The 19,459-nt window shown below is 44.2% G+C and overlaps 1 protein-coding gene across 1 annotated transcript in view; it reads right to left on the bottom strand.

Annotated features, from left to right (window-relative positions):
- LOC142313112 (uncharacterized) overlaps positions 1 to 19,459 on the bottom strand; it is a 210,917-nt gene that overhangs the window by 86,696 nt on the left and 104,762 nt on the right. The window contains 2 exon segments of the mRNA XM_075352097.1: positions 2,998 to 5,079; positions 18,887 to 19,000. Of these exon segments, the coding sequence (XP_075208212.1) occupies positions 2,998 to 5,079; positions 18,887 to 19,000 (2,196 nt within the window).

Below are 19,459 nucleotides of genomic sequence, written 5' to 3'. Positions count from 1 at the left end.
CTTCATTACCCGATATTTACTTAGTTACCAAGTGCAGCGTCGCTTCCACGCGTCGCTGCTGGCTGGGGGCTGGTCACTGGTCGCTGGTGAGATCTGCCTGATTGACAGCTCACCAGCGACCATGTAGTGACGTACCAGCGATCCAGACCAGGTCATATCGCTGGTGGGATCACTAGAGCAGCGCTAAAGTGTGACGGTACCCTTACTGTCGCACCACAGGAGGTTGTTGTTTTCCATTGAGTTTAGCCATTTAGTTTCTGCTTAGTTCTATTCAGTTTGGACTAAGGGTCAATTGACCCTCTTTCGGGACTTCAGGGGGGAGCTCAAAATTTTTAGGACTTCGTGTTAAGAGCCCAATTTATCCGGGAGCCACTCTTGATTGATTAAGTGGTGCATGCCTCTTCATGAATCCGGAGCGTTTGACGAGTGGCATGTGCCTTCTTGTACCATGCTAGAAATATTACTTCCTTCAGGGACTGGAGTGAGATTTCTGGCAAAGGGAACGCCACAGCTTGTCATGAATTAAAGTAGCTGTGCTGTCACGCCCCCGTCCCACCCAAGTTCTGCCAATTTTTGAAAATGCCAAAAGCCACCAAATGTTGACTCAACTTTCTGAATTTTTGAGACTTTTCAGAGCTTTTGTGACAATTTTTTTTACATAAATGCTTTGATGATTTGGGACCAGAGTGTCTTAAGGCTATGTGCCCACGCTGCGTAAAATGCGCGGATTTTGCCGCGGATTTTTCAGAAATCTGCAGCACAGCTACTCCCCAGCCATTTCTATGGCATTTGGGAATTGCTGTGTCCACACTGCGGATTTTTCCGCAGCGGAAATACTGCGGATTTCACTGCGGAAAAATCTGCAGCATGTCAATTATTCTTGCGAATTTACCTGCAGATTTTGTCCATTCAATTGAATGTCAAAAAACGCAAAATCCGTAATGAAATCCGCACCAATGGAAAGGTGCGGATTCTGGGGGAATGCTGCGGATTTAGCTGCAGAAAAATCCGCGGATACAGAGTCCCGTGGGCACGTAGCCTTATAACTTCCACATATTTAGGATGCAGTGTGATTCAAGTCTCCCCTCACTATTTTTGTGTGAAATGCCTACAGGTCTGCGCCAACTCAAGAGGTTTACAGGCAAAATCATCACATCTAGACACTAGAGAAAGCCAGGCATGAACAATATACAGTATATTTTACAAGCATTTATTTACAAAACAACAAGATTTGAAATGCAATTATATACAATGTCATATACTTCAGAGTTCCTATCTCCAATCTGGGGCTGCACTTTTTAGTAAATAAAGCAGTGGGAAACCTGAGATTAGTGAATTATCTAAATATAATCCAGTATCAAAACTATTCAAAAATATTCCTAAAGGCTCTCAAAAGGGCTATCAGTGTGTCAGATAAAAAAGAAAATGAATATTCACTGCTCCCCACACCATAATCCCGCCCACATCTAGGCAATGAAGGCAGCGCTAACCAAGAGGTCGGCGGTATTATTTGCGTGGGGAGCAGTGAATATTCATTCTCTTTAATATTGGGTACACATGACTACCCAGCCGCTGGCTTACTGCTGTAGCTGGGCGATCACGTGTGTTTATTAGAGAATGAATATTGACTGCTCCCCAAGCCCAAAATCCCGGCTGTGGGGAGCAATGAATATTCTGGGAGCTGATGTCTGCGTGTAACTGGGGGCACATGGCAGCAATGTCATGCGCTGCGCCGTTTACATGCTAAAGTCACTTGCCAGCATCAGAAAAGAACACCATGCACCGGGCGAGCGGAGGGATGGTGAGTATAATCATTTATTTTCTTATGTGTGCAGCGTGATGGGGAAATATATACACGAATGGGCCTGAGATGAGGGTCATATATACAAGGATGGGGACATATGTACTAGAAAAAGAGCCATATATACCAGGATGGGGATCATATATACTAGTATGTGATAAAGATAGGCAACATATATACCAGGATGAAAGACATATATACGAGTATGGGAGACACATATACCTTGAAGGGGCCCAGTATGGGGGGACATTAGTACAGAATTGGGGGATTTTATCTCCGTAACAGTGTCAGCAGCAGATCCTACCCATAAAAGTGCTTCATGACCACATTTTTTGCGTTAATTATTTCCCTATATTCCTCCTTCAAAACCTAGGTATGTCTTATGGTCAAAAAAATACAATAATTTCTAAAAAGAAAGAAAATGGTTCTTTTCCTCACAAATTCTTACTTAAGGAACTGTAGCTGATTTTAGGATAAAACCCTTTAAATTAGGATACATCATGATGGCTTCTCTGTGTGACTCATCTGACAACAGGACCTAATTAATGATAAAAACATTTGGCAAATTCTGAAAGCAAAAATGGCTGCTACGCTCTGTTGGTTTTCTGATGTAGGCAAGACTTCATTTACCAGTTAAACATTTCAATTTTTCACAACATGAAAAAGGTTCCTTCCCTGTGCGGCTTCTTCACATGTTTAACAAGATGTGATTTCTGAGAATTACATTTTCCACATTCAGAACATAAAAATGGTTTATTTTGTGTGATTTTTTTGATGGTGAACAAGACCTGATTTCCAATTAAAACATTTTCCACATTCTGGGCATGAAAATGGCTTCTCCCCTGTGTGACATCTTTGATGCACAACAAGTTCTGATTTCCAATTAAAACATTTCCCACACTCTGAACATGAAAATGGCTTCTGCCCGGTGTGACATCTTTGATGCTGAACAAGTTTTGATTTCCGAATAAAACATTTCCCACACTCCGAACATGAAAATGGCTTCTCACCGGTGTGACATCTTTGATGCACAACAAGATCTGATTTCCGAATAAAACATTTCCCACATTCTGAACATGAAAATGGCTTCTCCCCTATGTGACTTCTTTGATGCATAACAAGTTCTGATTTCCAATTAAAACGTTTCCCACACTCTGAACATGAAAATGGCTTCTCCCCAGTGTGAGATCTTTGATGCTGAACAAGTTGTGATTTCCGAATAAAACATTTCCCACACTCTGAACATGAAAATGGCTTCTCCCCGGTGTGATATCTTTGATGCACAAGAAGTTCTGATTTCCAATTAAAACATTTCCCACACTCTGAACATGAAAATGGCTTCTCCCCGGTGTGACATCTTTGATGCTGAACAAGTTTTGATTTCCGAATAAAACATTTCCCACACTCCGAACATGAAAATGGCTTCTCACCGGTGTGACATCTTTGATGCACAACAAGATCTGATTTCCGAATAAAACATTTCCCACATTCTGAACATGAAAATGGCTTCTCCCCTATGTGACTTCTTTGATGCATAACAAGTTCTGATTTCCAATTAAAACGTTTCCCACACTCTGAACATGAAAATGGCTTCTCCCCAGTGTGAGATCTTTGATGCTGAACAAGTTGTGATTTCCGAATAAAACATTTCCTACACTCTGAACATGAAAATGGCTTCTCCCCGGTGTGACATCTTTGATGCACAACAAGTTCTGATTTCGAATTAAAACATTTCCCACACTCTGAACATGAAAATGGCTTCTCCCCAGTGTGAGATCTTTGATGCTGAACAAGTTTTGATTTCCGAATAAAACATTTCCCACACTCCGAACATGAAAATGGCTTCTCACCGGTGTGACATCTTTGATGCACAACAAGATCTGATTTCCGAATAAAACATTTCCCACATTCTGAACATGAAAATGGCTTCTCCCCAGTGTGAGATCTTTGATGCTGAACAAGTTGTGATTTCCGAATAAAACATTTCCTACACTCTGAACATGAAAATGGCTTCTCACCGGTGTGACATCTTTGATGCACAAGAAGTTCTGATTTCCAATTAAAACATTTTCCACACTCTGAACATGAAAATGGCTTCTCCCCGGTGTGAGATCTTTGATGCACAACAAGATCTGATTTCTGAATAAAACCTTTCCCACACTCTGAACATGAAAATGGCTTCTCCCCAGTGTGACATCTTTGATGCACAACAAGATCTGATTTCCGAATAAAACATTTACCACATTCTGAACATGAAAATGGCTTTTCCCCGGTGTGAGATCTTTGATGCTGAACAAGTTTTGATTTCCGAATAAAACATTTCCCACAGTCTGAACATGAAAACAGCTTCTCCCCTGTGTGAGATCTTTGATGCACAACAAGATCTGATTTCCGAATAAAACATTTCCCACATTCTGAACATGAAAATGGTTTCTCCCCTGTATGAGATCTTTGATGCTTAACAAGGTGTGATTTCTGAATAAAACATTTCCCACATTCTGAACATGAAAATGGCTTCTCCCCTGTGTGATATCTTTGATGCCTAACAAGGTGTGATTTCTGAATAAAACATTTTCCACATTCTGAACATAAAAATGGTTTCTCCCCTGTATGAGATCTTTGATGCATAACAAAAGCTGATTTCTGAATAAAACATTTCCCACATTCTGAACATAAAAATGGCTTCTCCCCTGTGTGACATCTTTGATGCCTAACAAGATCTGATTTGAAATGAAAACATTTCCCACACTCTGAACATGAAAATGGCTTCTCCCCTGTGTGACGTTTTCCATGGTCAACAAGATTTGATTTCCTAGTAAAACATTTACCACATTCCAAGCATAAAAATGGGTTCGCCCCTGTATGATTTTTTTTATGCATAACAAAATTTGATTTCTGAATAAAACATTTCTCACATTCTGAACATGAAAATGGCTTCTCCCCTGTGTGAATTCTTTGATGCTCAATAAGATTCTGATTGAGTATCTTCTGAGTAAAACATTTTTTACATTCTGGGCATGAAAATGGTTTCTCCCTTGTAGAAGCAGTTTCATGTTCCACATCCCTTCTGTAACTTTTATTTTGCTTACAAATCTGTGATAAATCGGAATTTTGGTCTTGTTTGAAAAGATCAGATGTTAAAACTTTCCGAGGAAGGACTGGAGGTATATCTGGGACAACAGTATGCTCTTCATATGTATCATGTGTGATACTTTCATCATCTGTTTTACATTCTGAAGATAATAGATTTCCATCTGAACTCCCAATACAGTCATCTGCTAAAAATAAACACAATGTTTTAATGATATTATCTTGAAAGTACATTTTTTTTTAACCATAATATCAGAAATTAAATTAGGAAAAAATGTATTCTGAATCTGTTGTCCAATTTCGACATATCTAATGATATGTCGTCAGGGTCACAGAATTCGTGAGGCACATCCGGCATCGTTAGCGACGTTGTTGCGTGTGACACCTACGAACGCGCATTAACGATCAGAAATACTCACCTAATCATTGATCGTTGACACGTCGTTCATTTTCAAAAGATCATTGCTCGTTCTGAAAGCAGGTTGTTCGTCGTTCCTGAGGCAGCACACATCGCTATGTGTGACACCCCGGGAACAATGAACAACAGGATTCCTGTGTCTTTCGGCAACAAGGTGGGCGTGACGTTCATTCGGCTGCTCTCCACCCCTAAGCTTCTATTGGTGGCCCGCTGTGTGATGTTGCTGTAACTCTGCACGAACCTCCCCCTTAGAAAAGAGGTTGTTCGCCGGCCACAGCGAAGTCGTTAGGACGGTAAGTTTAACGCATCCGAGCGATAATGTGCGCCACGGGCAACGATTTGCCCGTGACGCACAAACGACGGGGGCGGGTGCAAACGCTAGCGACATCGCTAGCGATGTCGCTGCGTGTAAAGCAGTCTTAAGAGTAGTCATGGGCGATCCTCCCGATGGTCGGGATTGGGAAGACTCGTCCGATTATTTTGTAAAGATCGAGATCGGGATCAAGATAACACGATCTTGCGTCCGATCACCGATATTGGTCTTTACAGTTATGGGATGGGGCGGGAAAGGGGGGCTGTAAAATAAAGAATACACTCAACAATAAACAGTCATTATACCTACAGGTTCCGCGACGCGTCCTGCACTCTGTCTCCCACCGCTTCCGAGTACGATCATCGCTGTGTCCTCCCGGTAACCAAAGGACCTTTTGTGACGTCATAGCCATGTGATCAGTCACGTGGGCATGTTGTATTATCTCATTGGCTACAGACTGGGTCACATGGCTATGACGTCATGCAAAGGTCCTGTAGTGTCAGCATGCTTGCCGGTAGACGGTGCTCGCCCGAGCTTCCAGTACTCGGTATATTTGGCGACCGCCGTATACCGGCGAGATGCTCGGGCACATGCCTGGCCCCCCTCCCTGCATGTTGGCGCTCTTTACAGAGTCAGCCCACATGCAGTGATTGGCTGCCACAGCCGGTGATAAATAGCGGCGCCGGGAATCAGGTGATCGGAGATCACCATTGCTATAGTAACCCGCTCGTTAGGTTACTATGGCAACAGTGGCAGCGGTGATGGCAACAGTGGCAGCGGTGAGGTCACCGTTTACCAACCCGCAGCGTCTGATCACTAATTGAGTGATTAGACAGCGCGGGGAGCAGCAGCAGCATTTTTCCACCCCCCCTGTGCATTCTGATATAGCAGAGCTAGATCAGTGACAGAAGACTAGAATCGTGGAGGGGTGAGAGGGAGTAAAAAAGATGGAGTCCCTAAGTGTGTCTGTGTATTTAATTCTATTAAAGTATTTTTTCTCTGTGTGATGTCTTTTTTTGAACCCTTTATTGGAGATTCTTAATGGCCGGGTCAAACTTTCCTGACATTAAGAATCTCGGGCTTAATACCAGCTGTTAAAACAAAGCTGGTATTAACCCCTTATTACCCAGCGTGCCACCCGCTACCAGGGCGACTGGAAGAGTTGGATACAGCACCAGAAGACGGCACCTCTTTAAAAGCGCCATTTTATGGGGCAACTGCGGACTGCAATTCGCAGTGCAGGGGGGCCCAGAAAGCTTGGGCCACCCTGCGCTGTGGATTCCAATCCCCAGCTGCCTAGTTGTACCTGGCTGGACACAAAAATTGGGCAAAGCCCACGTCGTTTTTTTTAAATTTTTTCATGAAATTCATGAAATAATTAAAAAAAAAAAAGGCTTCCCTATATTTTTGATTCTCAGCCGGGTACAAATAGGCAGCTGGGAGTTGGGGGCAGCCCATACCTGCCTGCTGTACCTGGCTAGCATAAAAAAATATGGCGAAGTCTAAGACACTTTTTAGTTATTTTTGGCAAAAAACGTTTTTTTGAAAAAAGGGCCTCCCCGTATTTTGATTGCCAGCCAAGATAAAGCCAGGCAGATGGGGGTGGCAGCCCGTAGCCATCTGCTTTATGTGTGCTGAGAATCAAAAATACTGTGGCGTGCTTCATCATTTTTTAAAATTATTTATTTACTCTTATACAACTGTATATTGTGTACAATATATAGAGTACAGACCAAAAGTTTGGACACACTTTCTCATCGCTAGAACAATTGTTAAGAGGAGACTTTGTGCAGCAGGCCTTCATGATAAAATAGCTGCTAGGAAACCACTGATAAGGACAGGCAACAAGCAGAAGAGACTTGTTTGGGCTAAAGAACACAAGGAATGGACATTAGACCAGTAGAAATCTGTGCTTTGGTCTGATGAGTCCAGATTTGAGATCTTTCAATCCAACCACCGTGTCTTTGTAGAAAAGGTGAACGGATGGAGTCTACATGGCTGGTTCCCACCGTGAAGCATGGAGGAGGAGGTGTGATGGTGTGGGGGTGCTTTGCTGGTGACACTGTTGGGGATTTATTCAAAATTGAAGACATACAGAACCAGCATGGCTACCACAGCATCTTGCAGCGGCATGCTATTCCATCCTGTTTACGTTTAGTTGGACCATCATTTATTTTTCAACAGGACAATGATCCCAAACACACCTTCAGGCTGTGTAAGGGCTATTTGACTAAGAAAAAGAGTGATGGGGTGCTACGCCAGATGACCTGGTCTCCACAGTCACCAGACCTGAACCCAATCGAGATGGTTTGGGGTGAGCTGGACCGCAGAGTGAAGGCAAAAGGGCCAACAAGTGCGAAGCATCTCTGGGACCTCCTTCAGGACTGTTGGAAGACCATTTCCGGTGACTACTTCTTGAAGCTCATCAAGAGAATGCCAAGAGTGTGTAAAGCAGTAATCAAAGCAAAACGTGGCTACTTTGAAGAACCTAGAATATAAGACATATTTTCAGTAGTTTCACACTTTTTTAAGTATTTCATTCCATATGTTTTAATTCATAGTTTTGATGCCTTCAATGTGAATCTACAATTTTTAGAGTCCTAAAAATAAAGCAAACTCTTTGAATGAAAAGGTGTGTCCAAACATTTGGTCTGTACTGTATGTGTGTATATATATATATATATATATATATATAATATATAATATATATATACACACATAAATATACACACATAAATATTATATATTATATATATATTATATATACAGTGCCTACAAGTAGTATTCAACCCCCTGCAGATTTAGCAGGTTTGATAAGATGCAAATAAGTTAGAGCCTGCAAACTTCAAACAAGAGCAGGATTTATTAACAGATGCATAAATCTTACAAACCAACAAGTTATGTTGCTCAGTTAAATTTTAATAAATTTTCAACATAAAAGTGTGGGTCAATTATTATTCAACCCCTAGGTTTAATATTTTGTGGAATAACCCTTGTTTGCAATTACAGCTAATAATCGTCTTTTATAAGACCTGATCAGGCCGGCACAGGTCTCTGGAGTTATCTTGGCCCACTCCTCCATGCACATCTTCTCCAAGTTATCTAGGTTCTTTGGGTGTCTCATGTGGACTTTAATCTTGAGCTCCTTCCACAAGTTTTCAATTGGGTTAAGGTCAGGAGACTGACTAGGCCACTGCAACACCTTGATTTTTTCCCTCTTGAACCAGGCCTTGGTTTTCTTGGCTGTGTGCTTTGGGTCGTTGTCTTGTTGGAAGATGAAATGACGACCCATCTTAAGATCCTTGATGGAGGAGCGGAGGTTCTTGGCCAAAATCTCCAGGTAGGCCGTGCTATCCATCTTCCCATGGATGCGGACCAGATGGCCAGGCCCCTTGGCTGAGAAACAGCCCCACAGCATAATGCTGCCACCACCATGCTTGACTGTAGGGATGGTATTCTTGGGGTCGTATGCAGTGCCATCCAGTATCCAAACGTCACGTGTGTGGTTGGCACCAAAGATCTCGATCTTGGTCTCATCAGACCAGAGAACCTTGAACCAGTCTGTCACAGAGTCCTCCAAATGATCATGAGCAAACTGTAGACGAGCCTTGACATGACGCTTTGAAAGTAAAGGTACCTTACGGGCTCGTCTGGAACGGAGACCATTGCGGTGGAGTACGTTACTTATGGTATTGACTGAAACCAATGTCCCCACTGCCATGAGATCTTCCCGGAGCTCCTTCCTTGTTGTCCTTGGGTTAGCCTTGACTCTTCGGACAAGCCTGGCCTCGGCACGGGAGGAAACTTTCAAAGGCTGTCCAGGCCGTGGAAGGCTAACAGTAGTTCCATAAGCCTTCCACTTCCGGATGATGCTCCCAACAGTGGAGACAGGTAGGCCCAACTCCTTTGATAGGGTTTTGTACCCCTTGTCAGCCTTGTGACCCTCCACGATCTTGTCTCTGATGGCCTTGGAATGCTTCTTTGTCTTTCCCATGTTGACCATGTATGAGTGCTGTTCACAAGTTTGGGGAGGGTCTTAATTAGTCAAAAAAGGCTGGAAAAAGAGATAATTAATCCAAACATGTGAAGCTCATTGTTCTTTGTGCCTGAAATACTTCTTAATACTTTAGGGGAACCAAACAGAATTCTGGTGGTTTGAGGGGTTGAATAATAAATGACCCTCTGAATAAACTTTTCTCAATTTAAAAAAAATAAATAAAAAGAAATAACATTCTTTTTTGCTGCAGTGCATTTCACACTTCCAGGCTGATCTACAGTCCAAATGTCACAATGCCAAGTTAATTCCGAATGTGTAAACCTGCTAAATCTGCAGGGGGTTGAATACTACTTGTAGGCACTGTATATATATACCTCATTTAACTTCAGAAATATTACTCAGTCCATCAGTTATTAGTTATATGAAACTGAAATAGCTGTTGCAAAAACCCAAATTGTTATAAAGAAAAAAGGTTAACATTAATAGCGGTGCCCAAACTTTTTCTTATGACTGTAATTATATATATATATTACAGTCATATGAAAAAGTTTGGGCACCGCTATTAATGTTAACCTTTTTTCTTAATAACAATTTGGGTTTTTGCAACAGCTATTTCAGTTTCATATATCTAATAACTGATGGACTGAGTAATATTTCTGAATTTAAATGAGGTTTTTATTGTACTAACAGAAAATGTGCGATCTGCATTTAAACGAAATTTGACCGGTGCAAAAGTATGGGCACCACAACATAAAAGTGACATTAATATTTTGTAGATCCTCCTTTTGCAGAAATAACAGCCTCTAGTGGCTTCCTGTAGCTTTTAATGAGTTCCTGGATCCTGGATGAAGGTAGATTTGACCATTCCGGTTTACAAAACAATTCCAGTTCAGTTAAGTTTGATGGTCGCTGAGCATGGACCGCCGCTTCACATTATCCCACAGATGTTCAATGATATTCAGGTCTGGGGACTGGGATGGCCATTCCAGAACATTGTAATTGTTCCTCTGCATGAATGCCTGAGTAGATTTGGAGCGGTGTTTTGGATCATTGTCTTGCTGAAATATCCATCCCCTGCGTAACTTCAACTTCGTCACTGATTCTTGCACATTATTGTCAAAAATCTGCTGATACTGAGTTGAATCCATGCGACCCTCAACTTTAACAAGATTCCTGGTGCCGGCATTGGCCACACAGCCCCAAAGCATGATGGAACCTCCACCAAATTTTACTGTGGGTAGCAAGTGCTTTTCTTGGAATGCCGTGTTTTTTTGCCTACATGCATAACGCCTTTTTGTATGACCAAACAACTCAATCTTTGTTTCATCAGTCTACAGGACCTTCGTCCAAAATGTTACTGGCTTGTCCAAATGTGCTTTTGCATACCTCAGGCAACTCTGTTTGTGGCGTGCTTGCAGAAACGACTTCTTTCGCATCACTCTCCCATACAGCTTCTCCTTGTGCAAAGTGCGCTGTAGACCAAATGTTTGGACACAGCTTCTCATCTCTAGAATAACTGTTAAGAGGAGACTTTGTGCAGCAGGCCTTCATGGTAAAATAGCTGCTAGGAAACCACTGCTAAGGACAGGCAACAAGCAGAAGAGACTTGGTTGGGCTAAAGAACACAAGGAATGGACATTAGACCAGTGGAAATCTGTGTTTGGTCTGATGAGTCCAAATTTCAGATCTTTGGATCCAACCACGTCTTTGTAGAAAAGGTGATCGGATGGACTCCACATGGCTGGTTCCCACCGTGAAGCATGGAGGAGGAGGAGGTGTGATGGTGTGGGGGTGCTTTGCTGGTAACACTGTTGGGGATTTATTCAAGATTGAAGGCATACTGAACCAGCATGGCTACCACAGCATCTTGCAGCAGCATGCTATTCCATCCTGTTTGCGATTAGTTGGACCATCATTTATTTTTCAACAGGACAATGACCCCAAACACACGTCCAGGCTGTGTAAGGGCTATTTGACTAAGAAGGAGAGTGATGGGGTGCTACGCCAGATAACCTGGCCTCCACAGTCACCAGACCTGAAACCAATCGAGATGGTTTGGGGTGAGCTGGACCGCAGAGTGAAGGCAAAAAGGTGAACAAGTGCTAAGCATCTCTGGGAACTCCTTCAAGACTGTTGGAAGACCATTTCCGGTGACTACCTCTTGAAGCTCATCAAGAGAATGCCAAGAGTGTGCAAAGTAGTAATGAAAGCAAAAGGTGGCTACTTTGAAGAACCTAGAATATAAGACATATTTTCAGTTGTTTCACACTTTAAAGGGGTGGTTCACCCATTTTTTTTATTTTCTCTAGGAGTTACACTTACTATTATCGGCGTTTTCTGCATTGGCTTCTATTTCCAATTCTGGCACTGAGCGGCGCTATCATGCACGCTCAGTGCCTGTCACATGACCCCCTGGAGCTGTGGCCGCCAGTATCCTCTTACGTCCCGACAAGTTCCGGGCTCTAAAACTTGACAGGTACGTCAGAGGAGGCTGGAGCCACTCAGATTTAGTGACAGGGCTGTGGGCGGTGACTACCGCACGTCACAGCCCAGCATCGAGGGGAGGATCCGGAGGACGTCAGTATGGAGCGCTGAAGACGGCTGAGCGTCGGGCAGATGGTGAGGCACGGGGCGCCAGGGTGGAGTACAGGGAGGGGGGTTCTTCAGCTGAAATCCCCCCCTGTCACGTAAGTATCTGATCACACTCTCCACCCGCCCGCTCTGCTGCGATGTCAGGAGAGCGGGCGGTGTCGGGCTGTGTGATCATGTGCTCCTCCAAGCAGCACTACAGGATGCAGCAAGACACTGACAGGCTGGTCCCATGCAGCACCGCATGTGTTAGAGCAGCGCATGTCACCGCTCTGCCACCTGTCCTGCTGCATGGGACCAACTGTCTGCACTCTGTCACCTGCACCACAAGTCACAGAGTGGAGACAGTTGGTAACAGAGCACCTCTCTCCCCCCTCTCTTCTTTCCCCACTCTCTTCTCTCCACCCCTCTCTTCTCTCCCCCCACTCTCTCCCCCCCCACTCTCTTCCCCCACCCCTCTTTTCTCTCCCTCCCCTCTTCACTGCCCCCCTCTTATCCCTCTCTCCTCTCCCCCCTCTTTTCCCTCCCTCTCTCTTTTCCCTCTCTCTCTTTTCCCTCTCTCTCTCTTTTCCCTCTCTCTCTCTCTTTTTTCCCTCTCTCTCTCTCTCTTTTTTCCCTCTCTCTCTCTCTTTTCCCTCTCTCTCTCTCTCTCTTTTCCCTCTCTCTCTCTTTTTTCCCTCTCTCTCTCTTTTCCCTCTCTCTCTCCTGGCATGGTCAGTACAGAAATCTCTAGATCGTGGAAGAGTGAGAGGGAGTAATAAACATGGAGTCCCTACTGTGTCTGTGTATTTATTTCTAATAAAGTATTTTTCGCTGTGTGATGTCTTTTTTTTTTTAACCCTTTATTGGAGATTCTTAATGGCCAGGTCAAACTTGGCCTGACATTAAGAATCTAGGGCTTTATACCAGCTGGTAAAACATAGCTGGTATTAACCCCTTATTACCCAGCGTGCCACCTGCCACCAGGGCCACTGGAAGAGTTGGATACAGCGCCAGAAGATGGCGCTTCTATGAAAGCGCCATTTTCGGGGGCGGCTGTGGACTGCAATTCGCAGCGGGGGGCCCAGAAAGCTTGGGCCAACCTGTGCTGCGGATTCCAATCCCCAGCTGCCTAGTTGTGCCTGGCTGAACACAAAAAAATGAGCGAAGGCCACGTCATTTTTTTTTAAAATTACTTCATGAAATAATTTAAAAAAAATGGGCTTCCCTATATTTTTGGTTCCCAGCCGGGTACAAATAGGCAGCTGGGGGTTGGGGGCAGCCCGTAGCTGCCTGCTGTACCTGGCTAGCGCACAAAAAAAAAAAAAAGCCCACGTCATTTTTTTAAAAAAGTTTTTAGGCAAAAACCTTTATAAAAATAAAAAAAAAAAAAAAAAGGCCTCCCTGGATTTCCATTGCCAGTGAAGGTAACACCAAGCAGTGGGGGTTAGCAGCCAGTAGCTGCTTGGGTTATCCTTAGCAGTAGAAAATGCAGCGGGAGCCCACACTTCATTTTTTTACCCCTAACCCTAGGGTTAGGGTTATGTGATTGGTTTTTTTATTATTATTTTTAATGAATTTTAAAAAAAAAAAAAAAAATTCGACACGGGCTTCGCCCATCGAGCACCAGAGCATTTTGCTGCTCATTCATCCCTACTCCTGACCACAGCGCCAGCAGAACAAGTAATCAGATGACTCCAGTGTCGGCCGATTACTTGTTCTGTGTCCCCCTGCATCCATCGCAGCGTATACGGGCTGTGAGGTCACCTGAGTTCAGTCCAGCACTGGAGTCAACTGATCTGAACTCAGCTGAACTCCAGCCTGCACACGCTGCGATGGATGCAGGAGGACACAGAACAAGTAAGGTCTAAGCCACACGGTGAGAAAAACAGTGCAAGTGGAGTGCGATAAAACATTGCATTCCATTCGGACCAATATTAGCCTGTGTGTCAGCGCACATGAGCAATTATTTTCTCAGCCCTAATTGGACCGAGAAAATAATCGCAGCATGCTGCAATTGTAATGCAAGACTCTTTCTCTTTTACCCATTCTAGTGTATGGGGTGAGAGAAAAATCGCACTGCGCTTGCGGTACATCGGTGTACCGTAAGCGAAGAGCGAGAATCGCAATAGCCGACTACGGAGGAGAGAGGGAGAGAAATCCCCTCCCACCCCTCCTCAGTGCTGGCCCGCCCCTCTTGAGTGCCGGACCTCCCCCCGCAGCTGAGCGTACCATAGTCAATGTCCCAGTCAATGAAGAACAGAATGTTCTCTATTGGCTGGGAGAGCCGTGCAGTGACCTGAACCAACATCAATAGGTCAGCCCAGGTCACTGCAGGGCATGATGAGTGCTGCTGTCAGGAGGTTAGTGAGGTACATTACCTGAGATGATCGCTGCACTCCTGACAGCAGCGCTGTCACTGAGTTCAATGACCGCCGCCTTCACAAACCAAGTATCACGAGCGGCCCGTAATGTCACCACTAGTCACAGTCTCGGGTCGACAGCGAGAGGTGATGTGACAAGCGGTGGGCAAAGAAGGCAGTGACGACCGCTGACGTCAGGAGTGCAGGACTTCATCACCGCAGGTAATGAACTTACTAACCTCCTGACGGTAGCGCTTGTCATCCCCGCGGCTGCTGACACTGCAGTGCGGGCAGCTGCTGACACTGCTGTGCGGGCAGCCACGGGGCTGGGGCGGAACACAGACTGCATGGGCACCCGACGGAAGTCACACGGAAGTGCTTCCGTGTTGCTTCCGGGAATTTTGCGGACCCATTGACTTGTATTGAGTCACGGTTCCTTATTACGGAACAGAATAGGACATGTTCCATAATAACGGAGCGGACATACAGCATCCGATGTGTTTTTTTTTGTGTAGGATCGGATGCACATGAAAGTGCTACCGTGTGCCATCCGATCCTACACAAAAGACATTGAAAAGATGGTCCTGTCCGTGGGTCCGCAAAAGAACAGGAACTGACCAGGACAAACGGAACGGTCATGTGAATGCAGCGTGTGCGGGCTGGGAGATCAGGAGTCAACTGACTCCAGCGCCGGCCGATAAATTCTGTGTCCCGCTGCAGAAGGATCCAGTAAAATAACGGTTGCATGCGCTGCCCATTTAATCCACAGGATCCGGTCATATGCGGTTTGCGGTTTTTTGCCTACAGGCAAAAAAAACGCTGATGTGAAACTAGCCTGCAAAATGCATGCCACACGGATGATATGGACGACACACAGACTAGGCAAGAGGGAAAAAAGCAATCTCATGACCCCTTCACTTTTTTTTTCCCCAATTATTTTTTTCACATGTTGCGCCGGCTAATAATCATAATTTCTGTACACACACACACACACACGCACACACACGCGCACACACACAGACTATGAACTATATGAGAACAAGCAGAAGATGGCCGCTTTCTTCCCCTGGTTGTGCAGAGCTGGCAGCTTCTGCTGTCTCTGTGTGATTTCTCTCAGTGCACCCACACTGGGAAGAGGCAGGGAGGAGACTTTGAGTGGAGAGGAGAGTGGGCCCTAGAGCCACAAAGAATTATGGGAGTTGTAGGAACTGAACCTAGGAAGTCAGAAGAGAGATTAACCCCATCAGAGCTGGAGCCAGCAATGAGCATGTGCTGCTAGAGCACGATAAAAGGTAATATTGCTGAAAAAACATAATAGATGTGTTGAGAGGCACATATTAGCAAGATTTATCAGAAAAAAAATCAGTTTTGGTAACTGGACAACCTCTTTAAAGTATTTAATTCCATATGTTTTAATTCATAGATTTGATGACTTCAATGTGAATCTACAATTTTTAGAGTCATGAAAACAAAGAAAACTCTTTGAATGAGGTGTGTCCAAACTATTGGTCTGTATATATATATACATATACATATACATTGTACACAATATATAGTTGTATAAAGATAAATAATTTACGCACCCACCCGTCTGCCTGACAATAAAAATACAGGGAAGCCCATTATTTTTTATTTTTTAATTATTTAAAAATATAATAAAAAAAAATGTGTGGGCTCCCGCTGTATTTTGATAGCCAGTCAGGTAGAGCCAGGCAGCTGGGGGCTGGGATTCCCCTGCAAATGGCGCATTGTTTCTTAGCGCCATTTCCAGGTGCTTTACCTGGCTCATCCAGTGGCCCTGATGGCGGTGTTACACTGGGTAACAATTGGGTTAATACCAGCTTTGTATTCTCAGATGGTACTAAGCCCGAAATTTATGGTGTCACGCCAAATTAGACATGGCCACCATGAATTTCTAGTAAACAGTAAAAAAAATACAAGACAGAGAAAAAATTTATTAGAAATAAAACAAAAAAAAACATTTAGAGACTCCATCTTTATAATAAAAAAATCCTTAGTCCGACGTAATCCACAGGTAGAGCATTGTCAGCTTCATCACTCTGTACAGACACAGTCTAAACACAGAGAGAAGCAGAGAGCATTGTCAGCTCTGCTACATCGCTCTGAATAGAGCAAGAAGCAGGCTGACAGTGAGGGGATGATTGCACTGGCGTCTTGTATGGGCATCATCCCGCACGGACTGATCTCAGGACAGGAGCGCATCAGCTGCATAGAAACACATGCAGCCGACCCGCTGCTGTCTGGAGATTGAGCGCCGTGATACGACACTCGCATAGTGACAGTCAAAGTTCAATCGAGTTTATGAGCCATGGGCTTGGGTGAACCCTGACATCACCGCGAACACAGCTGAAAACAGCCGATGACTGCCGAGTGACGAACAGTGCAGTAAATACCCCCGGAAGTTAAGAGGACCTTTGAAAACGTCATAGTCATGTGACCAGTAAGTATGATCATAAAGTTTTTTATTTTAATAATGTGCTTTCTTTTTACAGCCCCTGGACCCGATCTGGACCGATTTGTAACACGAGCTTTCCAGGAAAGCTCGTGATCGATATCATGCACACGATCACTATGTGATCGGTATGATCCCCGATCTTTACAAATTGGGATCTCCCATCCCTATTTAAGAGTTACATCTTCGTTAATTTGAATCTCCCATTACTAGCACCAGTTCTCTGGAATGTGCTACAGTAAATAATCTGATTGATTGTCACAATGTGACTGCAGGATAATGAGGGACAGAAGGCTACTATACTGTCCCTCACGCTAGGGGACCCTAAACTGTTCCTAATCTCTTGATTACCCCTGAATATGGAGATGCCAGAGTCCCGTGCCTTACTATTCTCGTGACCAGATCTAATCTGTTATCCCCCGGGGAAGGAAGAGACAGGAATATGATGGAAACAAATATTAACACAGACAGACAGGACACATTGCAAACTCACAGAAATAAACAGTGAGAGACTATAGAGAAAAGCAAGAGCAGAAAGGCAGCAACAAAAAGACAACAAGAGTTAAAACCACAACAGCTCACAGCAATAATACAAAACAACCACCCGTAAGTCTGGATCTCAACACCTCACCAGACCAACAGCTGGCATTAATGAAATAGTCCAGCCAGCATATACAGAAGGGAAGTGATAGATACTTTCTCCTCTACAGCATGTGATCAAAGACATTAACAAGCAACCCAGCAGAGAATAACTCTTGCTAGCCTGTCCAAGCCTGAAGTTTAAAGCCTGCGTCTCCCTGCGCTGCTCACAGACATAACAGCAGTTAACATGCAGAGTACCAGAATCTATAATTTCCACAGATCCTGACGCCGCCATGACAGTTGGCAAAACCTGCAAAAATCTCCTTATAACATTGATCCACAACATAGACAATTTCAAAGAATATTTTTTCAAAGACGAACATAAAATAGTTAGACAGATGCCGGATATTTAACGGGATTGTCCGGGACTATAACGTTGATGGCCTAACCTTAGGCTTTGTAACCAAAGCAGGTAGCAGGGTCTTGCAGTCTGTGCAGATAAACATTAGGGCTCAAATTAATCAAGATCGGCAATGGACACTGACAAATGACATCAGGGACTGGAGTGAGATTTCTGGCATAGGGAACCCTGCAGTTTGATATGAATTAGAGAAGCGGTGGCATCACACCCTTGTTCTGGCCAAGCTCTGCCCATTTGGCAAAGCTGGTTAAAATTGGCACACACACCAGCCTTTGGTCACGTGACGTTATATCAAAAAGGTCCTTAAGCAGTCCTATAATTGGCATATAAACACTGGGGCCGCTAGGAGAATTGGAGCCCTGTGAAATTGTCCAGTTTGCTCTCCCTTTCCCCTAATGCCAGTCCTGCATGCCAGCCTGTGTCCTGTTAAGTTCATTTAGACTCCTGCAATTAAGAGACCTTTGGTTACATCATGTCACATGACTTTGAAGCCATCAAAGGTCCTTAAAAAAATCAACCTCAGAATACAACTGATGGGGACCGTAAGAGAGTGGATTTCGACTCTCCCAACGCTGGCCCTGACTGTAACTACCACTTATTTTTGGAGTAGGGCTTATGATTCAAGTATTCTCTAAAAATCCCATAAAATCATGCTAGGTCGTATCTTCTGGGAAACAGGGTATTCATGAACCCTCTGCAGGTCTTTGAGTTGCCTTCATAACGACATAAAGAAGGCACTAGAAGCAAACAGCAGAAGAAGCAGAAGCAAAGAAAATACAGCTAAAAAAAAAACACAGCAGAAAACCTAAAAATGTAAACACAAAATTAGTGCAGAAAGTACATGAGTAGATATCTCTTACTGGATAGAGCTGGAGGAAACACATCCTGAGGAACATCGGGATCTTCTTGTTTACAGTCCTGTGGGAGAAGAGGACGGGGACATCTCTCTGGCGTTGTCCTCTTACTGGATAGAACTGGAGGAGACACATACAGGGACTGAATTCATTCCTTACATACAGATAATTATAGGCCGTGTGTATTTAGTCCTGTCTATTACCTGGTGATGTGAGGGGCTGGGGAACCTCCATCATGACGTCCTTGTACAGATCTTTGTGTCCTTCTAAATACTCCCACTCCTCCATGGAGAAATAGACGGTGACGTCCTGACACCTTATAGGAACCTGACACATACAATGATACCGTCACCCCCGATCCCGTCATAGCGTTACTGTATAATGTCCCAGCATTCCCAGCAGTGTCACCTCTCCAGTCAGCAGCTCAATCATCTTGTAGGTGAGTTCTAGGATCTTCTGGTCATTGATGTCCTCATGTATCGGGGAGTGAGGTGGAGGCCCCGTGATTGGGCTCAGGGGTCTTCCCCATCCCTCAGACACAGGGGTCTGACAGCGCTCACTAGAGGTCTTCTTCACTAC

Source organism: Anomaloglossus baeobatrachus, chromosome 5 (genome assembly GCF_048569485.1).
Source record: "Anomaloglossus baeobatrachus isolate aAnoBae1 chromosome 5, aAnoBae1.hap1, whole genome shotgun sequence".
NCBI classification, from domain to species: Eukaryota; Metazoa; Chordata; class Amphibia; order Anura; family Aromobatidae; genus Anomaloglossus; species Anomaloglossus baeobatrachus.
The sequence above is the reverse complement of the archived record's forward strand: the minus strand, read 5'-3'. Positions and strand labels throughout refer to the sequence as shown.